Source organism: Pristiophorus japonicus, chromosome 15, assembly GCF_044704955.1.
Source record: "Pristiophorus japonicus isolate sPriJap1 chromosome 15, sPriJap1.hap1, whole genome shotgun sequence".
NCBI lineage: Eukaryota > Metazoa > Chordata > Chondrichthyes > Pristiophoridae > Pristiophorus > Pristiophorus japonicus.
The window spans coordinates 8,321,508-8,345,443 of NC_091991.1; the positions used below are offsets into that span (position 1 = coordinate 8,321,508).

Consider the following 23,936-nt stretch of genomic DNA (forward strand, 5'->3'; position numbering starts at 1 on the left):
GCAAGTTGTTGTTGTCATTATGCGGGAATGATTTATAGCGACAGAACGATCAGGGGAAACTAAAACTAGGGGCATAGTCTCAGAATAAGGGGCCGCCCATTTAAAACTGAGATGAGGAGGAATTTCTTCCCTCAGAGGGTTGTAAATCTGTGGAATTCTCTACCCCAGAGAGCTGTGGAGGCTGGGTCATTGAATATATTTAAGGCGGAGATAGACAGATATTTGAGCGATAAGATAGTAAAGGGTTATGGGGAGCGGGCGGGGAAGTGGAGCTGAGTCCATGATCAGATCAGCCATGACCTTATGAAATAGTGGAACAGGCTCGAGTGGCCAAATGGCCGGCTCCTGCTCCTATTTCTTGTGTAGTTATGTTCTAAAAATCTGAGGGTTTCGGGTTGACAGTGACAGATAAGTCTCTCTTTTGGAGACAAGCAGTGCGAGTGCAACGTTTGAACCTGTTGGGTTGATGTAGTCTCCATGATGCCAGATTATCAATATTTTATGAACCAACATGAATGATGCATTATTTACTCAGTTAAGCAAAAAAAAAACCCAGGTAGGAGTAGGGGATGTGTGTTCCAAATCTCTGGCATGGCCTGCTCCCACAAGAGCTCATACGTTCTCACAATATCTTCTTTTATTTTTGGTCTTCTCCACCAGAGTCTTGCCCGGTCCAGACCCTGGCTCAGAATGAAGCTGATCGAAGGCCGGCACGAAGCTTTGGCAGCGCCGCCTGTCACGCAGGCCTCCCCGGCCCCGCTCGGCAATGCCACGGAGGCAGTGGCCGGCCCGGAGGGAGGAAAGGAAGAAGGCTTCTCTAAGGTGAAGGAAAAGTTCATGAACGAGCTCAACAAAATTCCACGTGAGTAAAGAACGAGTTTCTGATTTATCCACTGCTGAGGCTCCCAACACCTGAATTCGCCGGAAACGTTTCATCTTTTGTATTCTAGACTTGACTAATCCAATGTACTCCTGGCCGCCCCCCCCCCCCCCACATTCTACCCCACGTAAACTCCAGGTGATCCAAAACTTGGCTGCCCCGTGTCCTAACTCACACCGAGTCCCGCTCACCCATCACCCCCTGTGCTCGCTGCCTTGTGTCCTAACTCACACCGAGTCCCGCTTATCCATTACCCCGTGTGCTCGCTGCCCCGTGTCCTAACTCACACCGAGTCCCGCTCACCCATCACCCCTTGTGCTCACTGCCCCGTGTCCTAACTCGCACCAAGTCCCGTTCACCCATCACCCTCTGTGCTCGCTGCCCCGTGTCCTAACTCGCACCGAGTCCCGCTCACCCATCACCCCGTGTGCTCACTGCCCCATGTCCTAACTCACACCGAGTCCCGCTCACCCATCACCCCCTGTGTTCACAGACCCGTGTCGTACCTCGCACCAAGTCTCGCTCACCCATCACCCCTGTGCTCACTGCCCCATGTCCTAACTCACACCGAGTTCCGATCACCCATCATCCCGTGTGCTCGCTGCCTTGTGTCCTAACTCACACCGAGTCCCGCTCACCCATCACCCCCTGTGTTCGCAGACCCGTATCCTAACTCACACCGAGTCCCGATCACCCATTACCCCCTGTGCTCACTGCCCTGTGTCCTAACTCGCACCAAGTCCCGCTCACCCATCATCCCCTGTGTTCGCAGACCCGTGTCGTACCTCGCACCAAGTCTCGCTCACCCATCACCCCTGTGCTCACTGCCCCGTGTCCTAACTCGCACCAAGTCCCGTTCACCCATCACCCTCTGTGCTCGCTGCCCCGTGTCCTAACTCGCACCAAGTCCCGCTCACCCATCACCCCCTGTGCTCGCTGCCCCGTATTCTAACTCACACCAAGTCCCCCTCACCCATCACCTCCTGTGCTCGCTGCCCCGTGTCCTAACTCGCACCAAGTCCCGCTCACCCATCACCCCCTGTGCACGCTGACCCCGTGTCCTAACTCACACCAAGTCCCGCTCACCCATCACCCCCTGTGCTTGTTGACCTACATTGGCTTCCGGTTAAGCAACGCCTCGATTTCAAAATTCTCATCCTTGTTTTCAAATCCTTCCATGGCCCACGCCCCTCTCTATCTCCCTAATCTTCTCAAGCCCCACAATCTCCCCCAATATGTCTGCACTCCTCTAATTCCGTCCTCTTGAGCATCCCTGATTATAATCGCTCAACCATCGGTGGCCGTGCCTTCTGTTGCCTGGGCCCCAAGCTCTGGAACTCCCTGCCTAAACCTCTCCGCCTCTCTACCTCCCTTTCCGCCTTCAAGACGCTCCTTAAAACCGACCTCCAGCTTTTGGTCACCTGCGCTAATTTCTATTTATGCGGCTCGGTGTCAAATTTTTAATCTCATAACGCTCCTGTGAAGCGCCTTGGGATGTTTCACTACGTTAAAGGCGCTATATAAATACAAGTTGCTGTTGTTGTGTTCGACAAAGTTTGTCTTCTGTTTCAAAAGATTTTATTTTGTACAGGGAACGGGGGAAGGGCGGAGGAGTGGGACTAGCTGAGAGTCAGCAGGGGCTCAATGGGCCGAATGGCCTTCTTCCATGCTGCAAACATTGAATATCATTCACTGTGAGATGAGGAGAATTCTTTTTTTATGCAACGAGTTGTTACAATCTGGACTGCAATAGTAATGGAAGCAGATTCAATTGTAACATTGAAAAGGGGATTGATAAATACTTGAAAAGGAGAAATTTGTCGGGGCTATTGGGAACGAGCAGGGGGGAGTGGGACTAAATGGATCACTCTTTCACTGGCACGATGGGCCGAATGTCCTCCTTCTGTGCTGTAGCATTCTATGATTCTATAACTGCCTTTGCATTATAAACGTTGGAGAAATACTACGTACTTCTGAGAGAAGACACCATTGTGGCTGAAGATATATCACCAATAATGTCTCCGCAAGATCCTGCAAATCCCCTGGGAGGACAGGCGCACCAACATCAGTGTCCTCGTCCAAAGCCAACATCCCCAGCATTGAAGCACTGACCACACTCGATCAGCTTCGCTGGGCAGGCCACATGCCAGACACGAGACTCCCTAAGCAAGCGCTCTATGCGGAGCTCCTTCACGGCAGACGAGCCAAAGGTGGGCAGCGGAAACGTTACAAGGACACCCTCAAAGCCGCCCTGGTAAAGTGCGACATCCCCACTGACACCTGGGAGCCCCTGGCCAAAGACCGCCAGAGGTGCAGAAAGTGCATCCGGGAGGGCGTTGAGCTCTTCGAATCTCAACGCCGAGAGCGTGAAGAGGTCAGGCGCAGGCAGCGGAAGGAGTGTGCGGCAAACCAGTCCCACTCCCCCCCTCCCTCGACGAATGTCTGTCCCACCTGTGACTCTCGTATTGAACTGTTCAGCCACCAAAGAACTCACTTCAGGAGTGGAAGCAAGTCTTCCTCAATTCCGAGGGACTGCCTATGATGATAATGATGATAAACAGTGATGTTGGAGAAATATTATGTGCTTGTGACTGAGGGAAAATCATTTTAGTCAATCCGTCGCTCACAACTTCCCAGTCACAAACTGGTGAATGTAGGAACATCAGAACAGGAGTCAGCCATTCGGCCCATCTAGCTCGCTCTGCCATTTTGTTGACCACGATCTCTCTATCTCATTTGAATGTCAACTGAAAATTTGAAAACTATGATTGATAGATGTTTGATAGGCAAGGGCATTAAGGGTTATGGAACCAAGGCGGGTAGGTGGAGTTAGGATACAGATCAGCTACTATCTAATTGAATGGTCTCCCCCTATTCCTTTTCATTTACTCCCAACTCCCTGTCATTTCTCTGTATCCCATACCACCCTTACTCCCCAAGTAATTGTCTGTCTCCAATTTAAATACCTCAACTGATGTTTAGAGCCATGTCCCTCTATGACTAGTGGAGCTGATTTTAACCCCAGTCAGCCTTTAGAAACCAAGCAGTTCTCCTCGGGGTCCTGGGCCAACATATATCCCTCAACCTACATCCTAAAAATAGATTATCTGGTCATTATCACATTGCTGTTTGTGGGATATGTGTTGTGCGATGTATGTGCGCACTAGGTCCGTGCAGCAGAGCTGGTCTTCAGTCATCTTGGTCAACTCTTGCCACTCGACCAAGACCTAGCTCTTTGTGAAGCCCGTGTGGTGGTTGGTGTGCAACGGCCACCGCATGTTAAAAAAATCCACGCACAGGCGTCTTCCACCCTTCGGGATGTAGTTCGGTCCTTCATTGAAACACCTGTGAACTCGTCCTTTTTTGGCGTGGAAGCAAGTCATCCTTGTTTCGAGGGACCGCCTCTGATGATATAATGAGTTTGTGGGAGCTTGCTGTGCACAAATTGACTGCCATGTTTCCTGCATTACAACAGTGACTACACTCCTAAAGTACTAAAGTACTTCATTGGCTGTAAAGCGATTCAGGTGATTGGCAAAAGAATCAAAGGCGACATAAGAAAAAACATTTTCACGCAGCGAGGGGTTAGGGTCTGGAATGCACGGCCTGAGAGGGTGGTGGAGGCAGACTCAATCGTGGCTTTCAAAAGGGAGTTGGATAAGTGCCTGAAGGAAAAGAATGTGCAGGGCTAGGGGGGAAAGGGCGGGGGAGTGGGACTGGCTGAGGTGCTCTTGCAGAGAGTCGGCACGGGCTCGACGGGCCGAATGGCCTCCTTCTGTGCTGTAACCATTCTGTGATTCCATGAAGCGCTCTTGGGACGTCCTGAGGTCATGAAAGGCACTATATAAATGCAAGTTCTTTCTTTCTTTCCAACTCCGTGCCATTTGTTCCATGTCACTTTCTGCTAGACTGCAGGAAAGAAAAAAACCTAATGAGGAGAGGTCGAACCAAAAGCGGTTCAGGTGGACATTGGTTTGGCACGGGTCCAAGCTGGCGAAAGGTGGTCTCCCAATATCCTGGGATTTTGCTTCTGCGATCCAACACCATCCCAGACGAAAGAAGGAACTCGGAAATATAACTAGCGGCTTTCATGACCTCAGGATGCGCCAACAGCGGTTTACAGCCAACAGAGTACCTTTCCAGGTGTTGTCACTGTTGTAATGTAGGAAACTGGTCGTTCAGCCCGTTGCTGCACGTGCTGGAGGCAGGAGAGCCACGTCAGCAAAGAGTGACGTCACCAAGACCCAGGTCGGTGATTGGAGCGTGGGCAGGTACAGCAGGAGCGGCGAGGTCGGGGCCGAAGGAGCGGCGAGAGATTGTAGAGGGACGTGATCCGGGGGCCCAGGAGAGGTGAGAGTTGGGGGCCCAAAAGAGGCGAGGGCCCAGGGGTAGCAGGGGCCAGCCCGCACTGCGATATGTGTGCGCGCTGGCTAGGTTTTGGTCCAGTGGCAAGGATTACCCAAGACAACTGGAGACCTGCTCTGCTGCACGGACCTAGTGCGCGCACATAATCGCAGTGTGGGCTGGGCCCGTGCTGCCCCTGGGCCCCTGGGCCCCTGGCCCCGAACTCGCACCTCCCCTGGGCCCCCGATCACATACCTCCACAAAGCAGTGAGAAACTGAAAGTGACAAAGTTCTTCAGAAAATAAACGTCCTGGAACAGGTGCAGCACCTAAAATACAGAACCCTCGGGACTGAGGCCGTTCTGGATTTTTCTGGGCTTCCGATTTGCTTTCTGACATCATGAACAGACCTGACTGGTGTGCAATGGCCACCACACGTTAAAAAAATCCAAGCACAGGCATCTTCCATCCTTGAGGACGTAGTTCAGGTTCTTCATTCGAAACACCTGTGAACTCGTCCTTTTTTTTTGGCATAGAAGCAAGTCATCCTCGTTTCGAGGGGCTGCCTATGATGATGATGATGATGAGGTCCGTGCAGCAGAGCTGGTCTCCAGTCGTCCTGGTTAACCCTTGCCACTGGACCAAGACCTCGCTCTGTCAAGCCCGTGTGGTGGCTGGTGTGCAACGGTCACCCCACGTTAAAAAAATCCACACACAGGCATCTTCCACCCCCTCCAGGATGTAGTTCAGGATCTGGAATATCAGGTCCTTCATTGAACCTGTGAACTTCTTGACGTGGAAGCAAGTCATCCTCGATTTGAGGGACTGCCTATGTTGATGATGTTTGTGGTACCTTGCTCTGTGCCATGGGCTTCCAGATTTGTCTGCATAAGCAGTAACAGCACTGGAAATTCATTGTGCAATGCTCTTCAGGCCATTTCTGAGAAAGGTGCTAAGGCGTTATATAATCACAACAACAACAACTTGTATTTATATAGCGCCTTTAATGTAGCAAAACGTCCCAAGGCGCTTCACCGGAGCATGATGAAATTTAAAAACATTTGACACCGAGCCGCATAAGGAAAAATTAGCGCAGGTGACCAAAAGCTTGGTCAAAGAGGTAGATTTTAAGGAGCGTCTTGAAGGAGGAAAGAGAGGTAGAGAGGCGGAGAGGTTTAGGGAGGGAGTTCCAGAGCTTGGGGCCCAGGCAACAGAAGGCACGGCCACCGATGGTTGAGCGATTATAATCAGGGATGCTCAAGAGGGCAGAATTAGAGGAGCGCAGACATCTCGGGGAGTTGTGGGGCTGGAGGAGATTACAGAGATAGGGAGGGGCCGAGGCCCTGGAGGGATTTGAACACACGGATGAGAATTTTGAAATCGAGGTGTTGTTTAACCGGGAGCCAATGTAGGTCAGCGAGTACACGAGCCCTTTCTTTCTTTCCTCTACATACCTTAATCACCAGAGCAATTCCAGTCCTGGCTGGGCATTCCAGTCACATCCCTGTGGCTGCACTTCACCCTCTTCACACAGTTCATTGGTGGGAAGTTATAGAAAACAGGCCATTGCTCAGACCCAGAATGCCCCACGGGAACAGTCGGAAATCGTCTGGGCACGGGGAAATCAGCTAGAGCGTTGCTGCACTCTGACCCGGAAGTGCACCGCATTTATTTGATGGCATTTAGGACAAATGGTCTTTTATGACGAGGTAGAAGAAAAAGCAAGAATGAAAGAAAGGCTTGCTGTTTTGTTTGTGGGAGCTTGCTGTGCGCAAATTGGCTGCCGCGTTTCCTACATTACAACGGTGACTACACTTCAAAAAAAGTACTTCATTGGCTGCAAATCACTTTGCGACGTCATGAAAGGTGCTCTATAAATCTAAGACTTTCTTTGCAAGCTCCCACAAGCAGCAATGTGACAATGACCAGATAATCTGTTGTAGTGATGTTGATTGGGGGATAAATATTGGCCCCAGGACACCGGGGAAAACTCCCCTGCTCTTCTTCGAAATGAGATCTTTTACATCCAGCTGTGAGAGCAGATGGGGCCTCGGTTTAACGTCTCATCTGACAGTGCAGCGCGCCCTCAGTCCTGCACTGGAGCCTCAGCCTAGATTCGTGTGCTAAAGTTTCATGGACTGGGGCTTGAACCCACAACCTTCATGACACAGAGGTGCGGGTGCTGCTCACTGAGCCATGGCTGACACAACATTTTGAAGCTATCAGCGGTTCATTGGTGTTATTTATCCTTTACGTTTACGTTTACCTGCCCGGAAATCGGCCCGGTCCCGGCCTGCAAGACCATCAGCAGGCCGGGGCCATTAGAGGGAGCAGCGTGCGGTGGCATACCACTGCAGGGAGCAGCGCGTGCTGCTGCAGGAGGGCGATGGCTGACGGCAGAGCGGGCAGTTACAGCAGGAGTGGCGAGGTCGGGGAGAGGGAGCGCAAGAGTTCGTAGAGGGAGGTGATCGGGGCCCGGGAGAGGCGTGAGTTCAGGGCCCAGAAGAGGCGAGGGCCCAGGGGCAGCACGGGCCAGCCCACACTGTGCGATATGTGTGCGCACTAGGTCCCTGCAGCAGAGCTGGTCTCCAGTCGTCCTGGTTAACCCTTGCCACTGGACCAAGAACATAAGAACATAAGAATTAGGAACAGGAGTAGGCCATCTAGCCCCTCGAGCCTGCTCCGCCATTCAACAAGATCATGGCTGATCTGGCCGTGGACTCAGCTCCGCTTACCCGCCTAGCTCTGTCAAGCCCGTGTGGTGGCTGGTGTGCAACGGCCACCACACGTTAAAAAAATCCACGCACAGGCATCTTCCACCCTTCAGGATGTAGGTCAGGACCTGGAATATTAGGTCCTTCATTGAAACACCTGTGAACTCATCCCTTTTCGGCGTGGAAGCAAGTCATCCCCGATACGAGGGACTGCCTGTGATGATGACAATGGGAACCACGGGGAAGCGGTAAAGTGGAGCTCACTAGATCAATCACTTCACTTGCAGGCCCATTAAAGGGCAGAGCAAATTGGTCCAGTCACTGAGGGCCGCCCGTTTGAATTCACCGCAGTTTGACCTCTGACAGCGCAAAGGGTTCAGAATAGTCCCTCCCACAGACTCACATCAAGCAACACTGTCATCGTTCCGACAATTGTTTGTAAGGTCATGGCAATTTCAAGGGGCGCCCATTGCTCCAAACAGTCAGTCAAAACTATTTTTTTTAGAAAAATCTCTCCTTGCCTAGGTTTTTAAGTTGTGACCTGCATTTATAGAGTGCCTTTAACACAGTAAATCATCCCAATGTGCTTCACAGGAGCGTAATCAGACAAGGTTTGACACCGAGCCACGTAAGGAGGTATTAGAAATAAAAACAGAAAACGCTGGAAATCTCAGCGGGTCTGGCAGCTTCTGTGGAAAGAGAAACAGAGTTAACATTTCAGGTCGGTGACCCTTCCTCAGAACTGATAAAGTCAGAGATGTAACAGGGTTTTAAGGAAGCGTAGGGGCAGGGAAAGGGGGGGGAGGGGAGGAAAGAACAAAAGGGAAGGTCTGCGATAGGTCTGGGAAGGCAGGAGAGATTAGAGGGACAAAAGGGCTGATGATGCGAGGCAGAAGGAGAGGGTGATGGGACAAGTTAGGAAACCAAAGATGAGTCTAGATAGGGTGTAAATGGCAGAGTCACCAGCAGCTGCCGTGGGAAAGAGAGAAAAAAAGGGATTGTAAAAAAAAAAGGGGAAAAAAATATGGGCAGAGGTTCTGGTCTGAAATAGTTGAACTCGATGTTGAGTCCAGAAGGCTGTAAAATGCCTAACGAAAGATGAGGTGCTGTTCCTCGAGCTTGAGTTGAGCTTCATTGGAACAGTGCAGGAGGCCGAGGATGGAGAGGTCGGAGTGGGAGTGGAGCGGGGAATTAAAGTGACAGGCGACCGGAAGCTCGGGGTCACGCTTACGGACTGAACGGGCTTGATCAAAGAGGTAGGTTTTAGGAAGCATCTTAAAGCAGAAGAGGCGGAGAAATTTTAGGGAGGGTATTCTGGAAATATAAAGCCGACATCAGTAAAAAAAAACAAAATAATCATGAAGCTATCGGATTATCATTCAAAAAAACATCTCGTTCATTAATATTTTGGGATTGAAACCTGCCGTCCTTACCCGGTCTGGCCTATATTTGTTTTTTATAGTCATTCATGGGATGTGGGCATCGCTGGTAAGGCCAGCATTTATTGCCCATCCCTAATTGCCCTCGAGAAGGTGGTGGTGAGCCGCCTTCTTGAACCGCTGCAGTCCGTGTGGTGAAGGTGCTCCCACAGTGCTGTTAGGGAGGGAGTTCCAGGATTGTGACCCAGCGACGATGAAGGAACGGCTGATATATTTCCAAGTCAGCATGTCTTGAGATGCCTTTTACTCCTAGAAGCTCGTCACGCCTCCTTTCGAAGGTCTGCAGTGAATGGTGGTGTGTGACTGGAGGTGGTTTTCCCATGCCCTTGTCCTTCTAGGTGGCAGAGGTCATGGGTTTGGGAGATGCTGCTGAAGAAGCCTTGGCGAGTTGCTGCAGTGCATCTTGTAGATGGTGCACACTGCAGCCACGGTGCGCCGGTGGTGGAGGGAGTGAATGTTTGAAGTGATAGATTGGAAGCCAATCAAACGGGATGGTGTGTGACTTTGAGGGGAGCTTAAAACAGACTGGAGAAGGAAAGAAGGAAGATAGGAACAGGAGGAGGCCATTCAGTCCCTCAAGCCTGTTCCGTCATTCAATTGGATCATGACTGATATGTATCTTAACTCCATCTACCCACCTTATTTCCGTATCCCAAAAAATTTATCAATCACCGTTTTGAAAGTTTCTATTGACTCCCAGTCTCAACAGCTTTTTGGGGGAGAGAGTTCCAGATTCCCACCACCCTTTGTGTGAAGAAATGCTTCCTGACATCACCCTGAACGGCCTGGCTCTAATTTTAAGGTTACGTCCCCTAGTTCTGGATTCTCTTATCCGAAGAAATAATTTCTCTCCACCTTACCAAATCCTTTAATCTTCTTGCACACCTCAATGAAATCACCTCTTAACCTTCTGTACTCGAGGGAATACAAGCCTAGTCTATGCAATCATGGATATTGAGAGAACCAAGGTATATGGGGACAGTGCAGGCAAGTGGAGTTGAGGTAGAAGATTAGCCATCTGCTCCTACTTCTTATGTTCTGTCTTCTTAATTTAAGAACATAAGAACATAAGAATTAGGAACAAGAGTAGGCCATCTAGCCCCTCGAGCCTGCTCCGCCATTCAATAAGATCATGGCTGATCTGGCCGTGGACTCAGCTCCACTTACCCGCCCGCTCCCCGTAACCCTTAATTCCCTTATTGGTTAAAAATCTATCTATCTGTGACTTGAATACATTCAATGAGCTAGCCTCAACTGTTTCCTTGGGCAGAGAATTCCACAGATTCACAACCCTCTGGGAGAAGAAATTCCTTCTCAACTCGGTTTTAAATTGGCTCCCCCGTATTTTGAGGCTGTGCCCCTTAGTTCTAGTCTCCCCTACCAGTGGAAACAACCTCTCTGCCTCTATCGTGTCTATCCCTTTCATTATTTTAAATGTTTCTATAAGATCATCCCTCATCCTTCTGAACTCCAACGTGTAAAGACCCAGTCTACTCAATCTATCATCATAAGGTAACCACCTCATCTCCGGAATCAGCCTAGTGAATCGTCTCTGTACCCCCTCCAAAGCCAGTATATCCTTCCTTAAGTAAGGTGACCAAAACTGCACGCAGTACTCCAGGTGCGGCCTCACCAATACCCTGTACAGTTGCAGCAGGACCTCCCTGCTTTTGTACTCCATCCCTCTCGCAATGAAAGCCAACATTCCATTTGCCTTCCTGATTACCTGCTGCACCTGCAAACTAACTTTTTGGGATTCATGCACAAGGACCCCCAGGTCCCTCTGCATCTCAGCATGTTGTAATTTCTCCCCATTCAAATAATATTCCCTTTTACTGTTTTTTTTCTCAAGGTGGATGACCTCACACTTTCCGACATTGTATTCCATCTGCCAAACCTTTGCCCATTTGTTTAACCTATCCAATCTCTTTGCAGCCTCTCTGTGTCCTCTACACAACCCGCTTTCCCACTAATCTTAGTGTCATCTGCAAATTTTGTAACACTACACTCTGTCCCCTCTTCCAGGTCATCTATCTATATTGTAAACAGTTGTGGTCCCAGCACCGATCCCTGTGGCACACTACTAACCACCGATTTCCAACCCGAAAAGGACCCATTTATCCCGACTCTCTGCTTTCTGTTCGCCAACCAATTCTCTATCCATGCTAATACATTTAACCCTTTTAGCCCTGGTATCATTCTGGTGAATCTGCGCTGCTCACACTCCGAGGCCGATATATCCTCCCTGAGGGGCGGGGCCCAGAGCTGGACGCAGTTACTCCAGATAGAGTCTGACCAGAGCTTCATGTAACTTCCACACCAATTGGGGTGTTCGAAATCATGAAGGGGCTTTAATAAGAGTAGATCGGGAGAAACTGTTTCCAGTGGCAGGACGGTCGGTAACCAGAGGGACACAGATTGAAGATAATTGGCAAAAGAACCAGAGGGGCGATAAGGAGAATTTAATCTTATGCGACGAGTTGTTAACTGCCCCTGAAATAGCCTTGCAAGCCAATTGGTCGTGTCCATGACAACAAAAGACGGCCAGTAAATGATGGCAATGCCAGCAATGCCAACATCCCGTGAAAATCCTTCCTCTCAGGCACCAGCTGATGGCCCTTTGTCATGGGATCGTGATTGTTTTTGTCTGTATGAACTTATTAAATGGTGGAGCAGGCTCGAGGGGCCAAATGGCCTACTCCTGTTCCTATTTCTTATGTTCTTGTGTTCTTATGTGTGTGCACCAGGTTGGTGCAGCAGAGCTGGTCTCCAGTCGTCATGGATAACCCTCGCCACTAGACCAAGACCTAGCTCTGTCGAGCTCGTGTGGTGGCTGGTGTGCAACGGCCATCCCACGTTAAAAAAATCCACGCACAGGCATCTTCCACCCTTCAACATGTAGTTCGGGACCTGGGATATTAGGTCCTTCATCGAAACACATGTCAACTCATCCTTTTTTGGCGTGGAAGCAAGTCATCCTCGTTTCGAGGGACCGCCGATGATGATGATGATGTGTGTGTGGGAGTGAGGGGCCTCATGATATTTCACTAACGCTCATTCTCATGCTCCGCTCACACTGAGGTCAAGGAACCTGTGGACGTAAGCCCTGCTTCCAGCTTCACGATGTTCCCATTCCTTCACATGCCTGGGCCAAGTGCGAGAGGTGATTAAGCTGTTTCCCGCTGTGTGTGGTACGTGGGTGAGGATAGAGGCTGTGGTGTGACTGTTTGCACCACCTCCACCCAAGCCAGCCCTTCCATGTCCGTAACTCACCCGACAGCAATTCAGCTCAAGGAACATTGCGCCTGAGCCCGTGGTGGTGATTCTCCTTCTGTCGTTGACTCTCTCCATTTCGAGCCCAATTTCCTACACTTCTAGCCCTTGTAAGCAGTTCTGCTACACTGCATCTCCCTCCCTCCCCAGTGGGATTAAACCAGTCAACAACAACACAGTGCATTTATATAGCGCTTTTAACGCAGTAAAACCTCCCAAAGCGCTTCACAGGAGCGTTATCAACCAAAATTTGACACCGAGCCACGTGAGATATTAGGGCAGATGACCAAAAGCTTGGTCAAAGAGGTAGGTTTTAAGGAGCGTCTTGAAAGAGGAGAGAGAGGTAGAGAGGGGGAGAGGTTTAGGGAGGGAGTTCCAGAGCTTGGAGCCCAGGCAGCTGAAGGCACGGCCACCGATGGTGGAGCAATTATAATCAGGAGTGTACAAGAGGGCAGAATTGGAGGAGCGCAGAGATCTCATAAGAACATAAGAAATAGGAACAGGAGTAGACCATACGGCCCCTCGAGCCTGCTCCGCCAATTAATACGATCATGGCTGATCCGATTGTGGACTCAGGTCCACTTTCCTGCCCGTTCCCCATAACCCCTTATTCCCTTATCGGTTAAGAAACTGTCTATCTCTGTCTTAAATTTATTTAATTTCCCAGTTTCCACAGTTCTCTGAGGCAGCGAATTCCACAGATTTACAACCCTCTCAGAAGAAATTCCTCCTCATCTCAGTTTTAAACGAGCCGCCCCTTATTTTAAGATTATGCCCTCTAATTCTAGTCTCCCCCATCAGTGGAGACATCCTCTCTACATCCACCTTGTCCAGCCCCCTCATAATCTTATACATTTCGATAAGATCACCTCTCATTCTTCTGAATTCCAATGAGTAGAGGCCTAACCTACTCAACCTTTCCTCATAAGTCAACCCGATGATGTCTAGCCGATGATATCTCCGGAATCAACCTAGTGAACCTTCTCTGAACTGCCTCCAAAGTAAGTATATCCTTTCGTAAATATGGAAATCCCGGGGGGTTGTAGGTTTGGAGGAGTTTTAAAATCAAGGCATTGCCGGACCGGGAGCCAATGTCGTGCAGTGGGCACAGTGGGTGATGGGTGAATGGGACTCGGTGCGAGTTAGGACACGGGGCAGCGAGCACAGGGGGTGATGGGTGAGCAGGACTCGGTGCGAGTTAGGACACGGGGCAGCGAGCACAGGGGGTGATGGGTGAACGGGACTCGGTGCGAGTTAGGACAGGGGGCAGTGGGCACAGGGGGTGATGGGTGAACGGGACTCGGTGCGAGTTAGGACAGGGGGCAGTGGGCACAGGGGGTGATGGGTGAACGGGACTCGGTGCGAGTTAGGACACGGGGCAGTGGGCACAGGGGGTGATGGGTGAACGGGACTCGGTGCGAGTTAGGGCACGGGGCAGTGGGCACAGGGGGTGATGGGTGAACTGGACTCGGTGCGAGTTAGGACAGGGGGCAGTGGGCACAGGGGGTGATGGGTGAACGGGACTCGGTGCGAGTTAGGACACGGGGCAGTGGGCACAGGGGGTGATGGGTGAACGGGACTCGGTGCGAGTTAGGACACGGGGCAGTGGGCACAGGGGGTGATGGGTGAACGGGACTTGGTGCGAGTTAGGACAGGGGGCAGTGGGCACAGGGGGTGATGGGTGAACGGGACTCGGTGCGAGTTAGGACACGGGGCAGTGGGCACAGGGGTGATGGATGAACGGGACTCGGTGCGAGTTAGGACACGGGGCAGTGGGCACAGGGGTGATGGGTGAACGGGACTCGGTGCGAGTTAGGACACGGGGCAGTGGGCACAGGAGGTGATGGGTGAACGGGACTTGGTGCGAGTTAGGACACGGGGCAGCCGAGTTTTTGGATGTGCTCATGTTTATGGAGCAGGAGCACATGTTTATAGCCTGCCCATTCACACACAATGACCCACCCGTTACCCCCAGGGAAATGCAGCGTGTTTCTGGCTGGTGTCACGTGGGCAGACGGAAGTATGAATGTTTTTAAGGGAATGTGAGATAAGCACATGAGGGGGAAAGGACTAGAAGGATATGCTGATAGAGTTAGATGAGGAAGGGTGGGAGTAGGCTCGAGTGGAGCACAAACACCGGCACGGATGGACCAATTGGGCTGAATGGCCTGTTTCTGTGCTGTACATTCTCTGTAATTCTATGTATAACCAACCCCACGAGTGATTCCAACAGGAAGAAGATTCCTTTCCAACTTTCAACAACTGAAAATTTTGAAGAAGCAATCTAAGCAGCTAAATTATGCAACAGTATCAAAATCACACCAACATCACACGATTGGAAGCTAAAAATAAGCCCTTATAGGATGAGAGGATGAGGATCAGAGAGGATGATTCAATTCTCAGTGCGCTTGATAATGTTCTGCAATACTTCAGCATAAAATGGTGTCTAGATATCATCGGTAGTGGTATACGCTCGTTATACGAGCATAAAAACATAAGAAATAGGAGCAGGAGTCGGCCATTCGGCCCCTCGAGCCTGCTCCGCCATTCAGTAAGATCATGGCTGATCTTCTACCTCAACTCCACTTATCTGTACTATCCCCATGTCCCTTGATTCGCTTAATATCCAAATCTATCGATCTCTGTCTTGAATATACTCAACGACTGAGCCTCCACAGCCCTCTGGGGCAGAGAATTCCAAACACTCACCACCCTCTTAGTGAAGAAGTTTCTCCTCCTCTCAAACCTAAATGAACGACCCCTTATTCTGAGACTGTGACCCCTGGTTCTAGACTCCCCAGCCAGGGGGGAAACATCCTCCCTGCATCAACCCTGTCAAGCCCTGTAAGAATTTTGTACGTTTCAATGAGATCTCCTCTCATTCTTCTAAACTCTAGAGAATATAGGCCTAGTCTGCTCAATCTCTCATGTGCTGGTGATAAACATGCATGGTGCTAGAGTCAGGGTAAATGAATGATTCCACGGCATTACTCAATGGTGTCAGCTGTTGCTCAGTGGGCAGCACTCTCGCCTCGGAGTCAGAAGGTTGTGGGTTCAAGTCCCACTCCAGAGATCTGAGCATATAATCTAGGCTGACAGTGCAGTGCAGTACTGAGGGAGTGCTACACGGTCGGAGGTGCCATCTTTCGGATGAGACGTTAAATCGAGGCCCCTTTCTGCCCTCTCGGGTAAATGTAAAAGATCCCATGGCACTATTTTGAAAGTGAGCGGGAGAAGTTCTCCCTGTATCCTGGTCAATATTTATCCCTCAACCAACATCACAAAAGCATCACTGGTCACTATCACATTGCTGTTTGTGGAGCTTGTTGTGCACACATTGGCTGGCGCGAATACCTAGTGACTACCTTTGAAAAGTACTTGCTGTAACACGCTTTGAGATGTTATGAGATCGTGAAAGGTGTTATATTGGAGTGTGCTGCCTGAAAGGGTGGTGGCAGCAGATTCAACAATAACTTTTGAAAGGGAATTGGATAAATACATTTCTGAGTTTCGAAGCGTCTGCAATCTTTGAAATGATGCCCTTTCTACCCAAGTCCAGATCATTAATGGCCCAGAAATCCTGGCCACTCGGGTCCATACGGAGTGTGTACGGAGTGTGTACAGACCCTGGAAGGCATCGGAAAAAACGGTTCTTAGCGCACAATGCGCATGCACTGAAAACCGGATTTTCTGATCTATCCAAGCCTGAGCTCTGCAGATCCTCCGTATCTCGGGAGCGACGACAATTGCACGGGTAAGATTGCGGGATTTACCCATCTCTTGCCCGGCAAATGTCCTCAAAACTCTTGCGCCTGATAAAAGCATAGCCTACTGTTACAGGCGTAAGAGTTTTAAAACACACAAAAACATAGTAAAGTAAAATTTTAAAAATGCATGTTATTGTTAAAAACCCGGTAAGTTTATTTTAAACTTTAATTAAAAAAACTTTTTAAAAAATGGAACAAATACATATTTTTCTAAATACATAAATAACTCTAATTTAAATTAATAAAAATATGTTGTGCATTCTTTCTATCTTTTATTATTGGTTACATGTGTTTTGGGGGTTGTTTCTCATTCATAATAATGGGAGCTCCAACTTACAGAGTTCCCATTATTATGAATGAGAAAATACTTTACCTGATTGGCTGCCCAGAGCCATGTGGTTCCAGCTCCAGGCCTGTGCATATCTCGACACGCAGTCAGCGGAGGCCTCAGGACCGGGATCTCGTGTGGTGCAGCAGTTTCAGGTAGGTGTGCTGCTTTTTTCTGCAAGCCAGTCGAACGCCTGCGGGAAAGAGAAACCGGGATTTCTGGGCCATTATATATCAAAAAGAGCAGTGGACCCATGGGGAACACCACTGTAAACTTCTCTCTAGTTTGAAAAACAACTGTTCACCACTACTCTCTGCTTTCTGTCCCTTGGCCAATTTTGTATCCATGCTGCCACTGTCCCTTTAATCCCATGGGCATTAATTTTGCTCAAAAGGAAAATTAACTGGTTATGGGGAAAGAGCAGGGGTGAGTGGGACTAATTGAAAAGCTATTTCAAAGAGCCGACACAGACACGATGGGCCGAATGGCCTCCTCCTGTGCTGTGTGATTCTATATTAATGCAAATCTCTCGTTCTTTCTTTAATTAACTGGAGAAAAATTCGAATAAATCTCCTTTGATCAGAGAATGCAGAAAGTGAAACAAGAGTGTAAGTTTTACAGGCTCGATGTCAGCTCCCCGCTCCCAGCGAGAACAGGGGGTGCAGTGAGGCGGGTTGGAGTGAGGGGGGAGGGGGGCTAGAAACGATCCAGAGCATTTTGCTTCCCGCTCACATTGTCCTCCCAAACAGTTGAACCCCCAGGTTGCTAAAGGAGTCAGAGGCCTTTTGAAATGATGGGGTTCTACCCTGCAAGTAGGACCCCAAAGAGAGTTTAATCCCCAGTCGTGCCAGTCTTGACCAATGCGAGAGCTGCCAGAGAGAAACCTGTTGGCAAACAGGCTCGGGGGCCAGAAGGTCCCAGGCAGCTGAAGGCACGGCCACCGATGGTGGAGCGATTATAATCAGCGATGCTCAGGAGGGCAGAATTAGAGGAGCGCAGAGATCGCAGGGAGGTTGTGGGGCTGGAGGAGATTACAGAGATAGGGAGAGACGAGGCCACGGAGGGATTTGAAAACAAGATGGAGAATTTTGAAATCGAGGCGCTGCTTAACTGAGACCCAATGTAGGTCAGCGAGCACAGGTAGTGAAGGATCCGTAAGACAAAGGTCTTCCACCAACCTGACCCCGCCACACAGCACTGTCCCCCCCCCGGTCATCAAAATCCATGGCGTGGCCTTGGGCAACGTGGACCACTTACCTCGGGAGCCTACTATCAGCAAGGGCAGACATCGATGACGAGATCCAACACCGCCTCCAGTGTGCCAGCACAGCCTTCAGTCGCCTGAGGAAGAGAATGTTTGAAGACCAGGACCTCAAATCCAGCACCAAGCTTATGGTCTATAGGGCAGTAGTGATATCCACCTTCCTATATGGCTCAGAGACATGGACTACATACAGCAGACACCTCAAAGCGCTGGAGAAGTACCACCAGCGCTGCCTCCGCAAGATCCTGCAACTTCACTGGGAGGATAGACTCACCAACATCAGTGTTCTTGATCAGGCCAACATCCCCAGCATCAAAGCACTGACCACGCTCGATCAGCTCCGCTGGGCGGGCCACATCACCTGCATGCCCGACACAAGACTCCCAAATCAAGCGCTCTACTCAGAACTCCTACACGGCAAGCGAACCCCAGGTGGGCAGAGGAAACGTTTCAAGGACACTCTCAAAGCCTCCTTGATAAAGTGCAACATCCCTGGGAATCCCTGGCTCAAGACCGCCCTAAGTGGAGGAAGAGCATCCAGGAGGGCGCTCAGCACCTCGAGTCTCGTCGCCGAGAGCATGCAGAAACCAAACGCAGGCAGCAGAAGGAGCGTGCGGCAAACCAGACTCCCCACCCATCCTTTCCTTCAACCACTGTCTGTCCCACCTGCGACAGAGACTGTAATTCTCATATTGGACTGTACAATCACCTGAGAACTCACTTTTAGAGTGGAAGCAAATCTTCCTTGATATCGAGGGACTGCTTATGATGATGCTGAAGGATGAGCGGGACTTGGTGCGAGTTAGGACACGGGCACTCTGAGTTTTGGATGACCTCTAGTTTACAGAGGGTGGAAGATGGGAGGCCAGCCAGCAATGCGTTGGAATAGTCAGTTCTAGAAATAACAAAGGCATGGATGAGGGTTTGAGCAGCAGCAGAGCTGAGGTCGATGACCTCCCAACCCCCTACCTTCACCATTAAGTTTCCAGTCTCCAGGAGCTCCTGAATTCCCACACCCCTCCACCCCGTGCGCACCCCCCCCACCCCCCCACCTCGAGCAGGTAGCGATTCCCTCGGGCTCAGGCGGAAGACAGTGACACGAGGCACAGGGGATAAAATCTCTGCGGACCCCAGATGCGAGCTCCCCACACATCCCACCTCACACGCCCCACACACACACACACACACACACACACACACTGGGCTTATGAGAAACCCTGCGGACGTTAATGTCCAGTGTAAAGAATTGTTTGATCACCAAGAAGCCTCCCTGAAACCATCTGGTTGAAAACCCTAATTTGTAAACTTTCAAAAAATACATTCACAGGATGTGGGCGTCGCTGGCAAGGGCAGCATTTATTGCCCGTCCTTCTTTGTCCTCAAGAAAGTAGTGGTGAGCCGTCTTCTTGAATAAGTGGCTCATTAGTTAAGAGTGAACCACATTGGTGTGGGTCTGGAGTCACATATAGGCCGGCATTTATTGCCCATTCCTAATTGCTCTTCAAAAGGTGGTGGTGAGCCACCTTATACAACTGAGTGTCTCGCTCGCCCATTTCAGAGTGAACCACATTGCTGTGGGTCTGGAGTCACATATAGGCCAGACCAGGCAGCAGATTTCCTTCCCTGAAGGACATTAGTGAACCAGTTGGGTTTTTGTGACAATCCAGTAATTTCATTACTGATACTAGCTTTTTTTTCCCAGATTTATTTAATTAACCAAATTTAAATTCCCCAGCTGCCATGGTGGGATTTGAACATGTCTGTGGAGCATTACTCCAGTCCTCTGGATTACTAGAACCAGTAACATAACCACCATGCTACCTTCCCCTATAACTGAACAGATACATTGGCCCAGATCTCTTTGGAGTGGGATATCTCACAGCGTGCACTGTTAGTTAGGCTTGTTCCCTTCACCCTTTCAGCTCGATAACTGTTTTGCACCATAACAAGCTAGCAGTACGAGCTGATAACAGTGCATCAGGAGCAACGTGGCATCTGGGACCTTAGTGACCAATGGGCCCAACCGTCTATCTGCTTAACCAATGAGATTTAAGGGTTGAGAAAGAAACAGAGGAACGACTGAGAAGGCTTGACAGGGTAGATGCAGGGAGGATGTTTCCCCCTGGCTGGAGAGTCTAGAACCAGGGCTCACAGTCTCGGGATAAGGGGTCGGCCATTTAGGACTAAGGTGAGGAGGAATTTCTTCACTCAAAGGGTGGGGAACATTTGGAATTCTCTGCCCCGGAGGGCTGTGGAGGCTCAGTCTTTGAGTATATTCAAGGCTGAGATCGATAGATTTTTGGAGTCTAGGGGAACCAAGGGATATGGAGATCGGGTGGGAAAGTGGAGTTGAGGTCAAAGATCACCCATGATCTCACTGAATGGCAGAGCAGGCTTGAGAGGTCGTATGACCTACTCATTCTTCTAATTCTTAAGTTCTTATGGACGGAAATTGGGTGAATTAGAGTCAAATCAGGTACAGAAAGAGAAATAAAGAGAGCGAAAGAAAGATTGGATTAAGAGAGAAAGAAAAAAGAGCCAGAAAGGAAAATTAATAGGAAGATTTTTTTTTAAACAGAGCTCCAGCAATTTACTGAAGGAATGAGACTCCACAGTTAAATTGTTCCCTTTCTGAGCTGGACCAGTTGAGTGCCATTGCAGAAACATAGAAACAGAGACACATAGGAGCAGTAGTAGGCCATTCGGCCCTTTGAGCCTGCACCGCCATTCAGTATGATCATGGGCTGATCCTCTATCTCAACACCATATTCCCGCTTTTTCCCCATATCCCTTGATGCATTTTGTGTCTAGAAATCTATCTATCTCCTTCTTAAATATATTCAGTGACTTGGCCTCCACAGCCTTCTGTGGTCGAGAATTCCACAGGTTCACCACCCTCTCAGTGAAAACATTTCTCCTCATCTCGGTCCTAAATTTCCTACCCCGTATCCTGAGACTGTGACCCCTTGTTCTAGACTTCCTTCTCCACATCCACTCTGTCATTCCCAGTCAGAATTTTATACGTTTCAATGAGATCCCCTCTCATTCTTCTAAACTCTAGTGAATACAGGCCTAGTCGACCCAATCTTTCCTCATACAACAGTCCTGCCATCCCAGGAATCAGTCTGGTGAACCTTCGCTGCACTCCCTCTATGGCAAGTATATCCTTTCTTAGGTAAGGAGACCAAAACTGCCCACAATACTCCAGGTGCAGTCTCACCAAGGCCCTGTATAACTGTAGTAAGACATCCTTGCTTCTGAACTCAAACCCTCTTGTAATGAAGGCCAACATACCATTTGCCTTCCTAACTGCTTGCTGCACCGGCATGTTTGCTTTCAATGACTGGTGTACAAGGACACCCAGGTCCCTCTGTACATCAACACTTCCCAAGCCATCACCATTTAAATAATACTTTGTCCTTATGTTTTTCCTACCAAAATCGATAACTTCACATTTATCCACGTTATACTGCATCTGCCATGTGTTTGCCCACTCACTCAACCTATCTAAATCGCCTTGCAGCATCTTTGCAGCCTCCTCACAACTCACAATCCCACCTAGTTTTGTGTCGTCAGCAAATTTGGAAATATTACATTTGATTCCCTCATCCAAATCATTTATATATATTGTGAATAGCTGGGGCTCAAGCACTGATCCCTGTGGTACCCCACTAGATACTGCCTGCCACCCCAAAAAAGACCTGTTTATTCCTACTTTCTGTTTTGTGTCAGTTAACCACTTTTCAATCCATGCCAATACATTACCCCCAATCCTATGTGCTTTAATTTTGCACAGTAACCTCTTATGTGGGACTTTATCAAAGGCCTTCTGAAAATCCAAATGCACTACATCCACTGGTTCTCCCTTATCTATTTTATCAGTTACATCCTCAAAAAACTCCAGTAGGTTTGTCAAACATGATTTTCCTTTCATAAATCCATGTTGACTTTGTTTAATCCCGTTGATATTATCTAAGTGTGCCATTATCACATTTTTTATAATAGACTCCAGCATTTTCCCTTCTACAGAAATCTCCTCATTAAAAGGGTCCTTACGCTGTTGATTGCCAGACTTAACTTTCTGCGGTGAGTTTAATGGGTAATTATTGCACAAACGCAGCAATTTGCTGAAGCTCACGGGGCGGTTGGGGGCGAGATGTCGGTTTTTGCGAAGCTAACAGCAGAGCGGCGCAAATCGTCCAGCAACTTGTGGCGATTTGCAACCCACGGGGAATCTCTCCCTCGTCACAAGATGCCAGACAATCTACGCAATAATAAAGGTCCAACACCGTTACACTCGCCATTATTCTGGCAGAAAATTCTGCAATATTGTTTTTCTTAAATCCAACAATATTTTTTTGAATATATATATATATATATATATCACTTCACAGACAGCTTTACCCAACCTTTTAGCTGCAACTTCTACATAATAAAAGATAAAGGAGGTGGTGGGTTCTGCATTTATCCTACTGGTTCCAATTGAAATATCGTGACAATAACATCCATTTATTAACAACAACAACTTGTATGTATATAGCGCCTTTAACATAGTGAAACGTCCCAAGGCGCTGCACAGGAGTATTATGTGATAAAACTTTGACTGAGCCGCATAAGTTGAAATTAGTGCAAGGCTCGGTCAAGGAGGTAGATTTTAAGGAATGTCTTGTAGGAGGAAAGAGAGGTAGAGTGGTGGAGAGGTTTAGGGAGGGAGTTCCAGAGCTTGGGGCCCAGGCAGCTGAAGGCACGGCCACCGATGGTGGAGCGATTATAATCAGGGATGCTCAAGAGGGCAGAATCACAGCAATCAATCTCTATCCTCTGAACCCCTGGAGTTCATCCACGCATTTTAAAAGAATCTAGTGAAGAGATAGCAGAGGCATTTCTACACATATTTAATAATTGATTAGAAAAGGTGTAGTGCCAGAGGACTGCTGGATAGCTAACGTGATACCTATATTTAAGAAGGGAGGTAGAACATGTTCAGGAAATTATAGAGCAGTCAGCTTAACATCAATGGTAAGAAAAATAATAGAATCCCTACTAAAGGAGGAAATAGAAGAACATCTAGAAACCAAAAATATAATAATGAATAGTTAGCATGGATTTCAAAAGGGAATGACTTGCTTGACCAACCTCATTGAATTTTTTTGAAGAGCTAACAGAGAGAGTAGACAATGGTAATGCAGTAGATGTAATGTATCTAGATTTTCAAAAGGCCTTCGATAAAGCACCCCATAAAAGACTGATGAACAAGGTCAGAGAATGCAGAGTCAGGGGACAAGGAGCAGAATGGATAGCTAGCCGGCTTCAAGACAGAAAGCAGGGAGTAGGGGTAAAGGGTAGCTATTCACAGTGGCAGAAGGTGGGCAGTGGTGTTCCACAAGGATCAGTGCTGGGACCACTGCTGTTCACAATTTATATTAATGATTTAGACTTTGGAATCAAAACACAATTTCTATATTTGCGGATGACACCAAATTGGGGGGATAGTCAATACTGAGGAGAACTGCAACAAATTACAGGAGGACATTAACTTGCAGAATGGGCATCTAATTGGCAAATGAAGTTCAACACAGATAGTTATTACATTTTAAGAACATAAGAACATAAGAAATAGGAGCAGGAGTCGGCCATTTGGCCCCTCGAACCTGCTCCACCATTCAATAAGACCATGGATGATCTGATCATGGACTCAGCTCCACTTCCCTGTCCACTCCCCATAACCCTTTACTCCCTTATCATTCAAAAATCTGTCAATCTCCACCTTAAATATATTCAATGACCCAGCCTCCACAGCTCTCTGGGGCAGAGAATTCCACAGATTTAAAATCCTCTGAGAGAAGAAATTTCTCCTCATCTCAGTTTTAAATGGGCAACCATTTATTCTGAGACTATGGGCCCAAGTTTCCACAAGAAAAAAAACGG

The 23,936-nt window shown here is 48.8% G+C and overlaps 1 protein-coding gene across 1 annotated transcript in view; it reads left to right on the top strand.

Moving 5' to 3' along the window:
• The first annotated feature begins 690 nt into the window (after positions 1–690).
• Positions 691–23,936, top strand: part of syt1a (synaptotagmin Ia) — a 126,594-nt gene continuing 103,348 nt past the window's right edge. The window contains exon 1 of the mRNA XM_070901539.1: positions 691–862. Coding sequence (XP_070757640.1) covers positions 691–862 — 172 coding nt within the window. The remainder of the gene's footprint in view (positions 863–23,936) is intronic.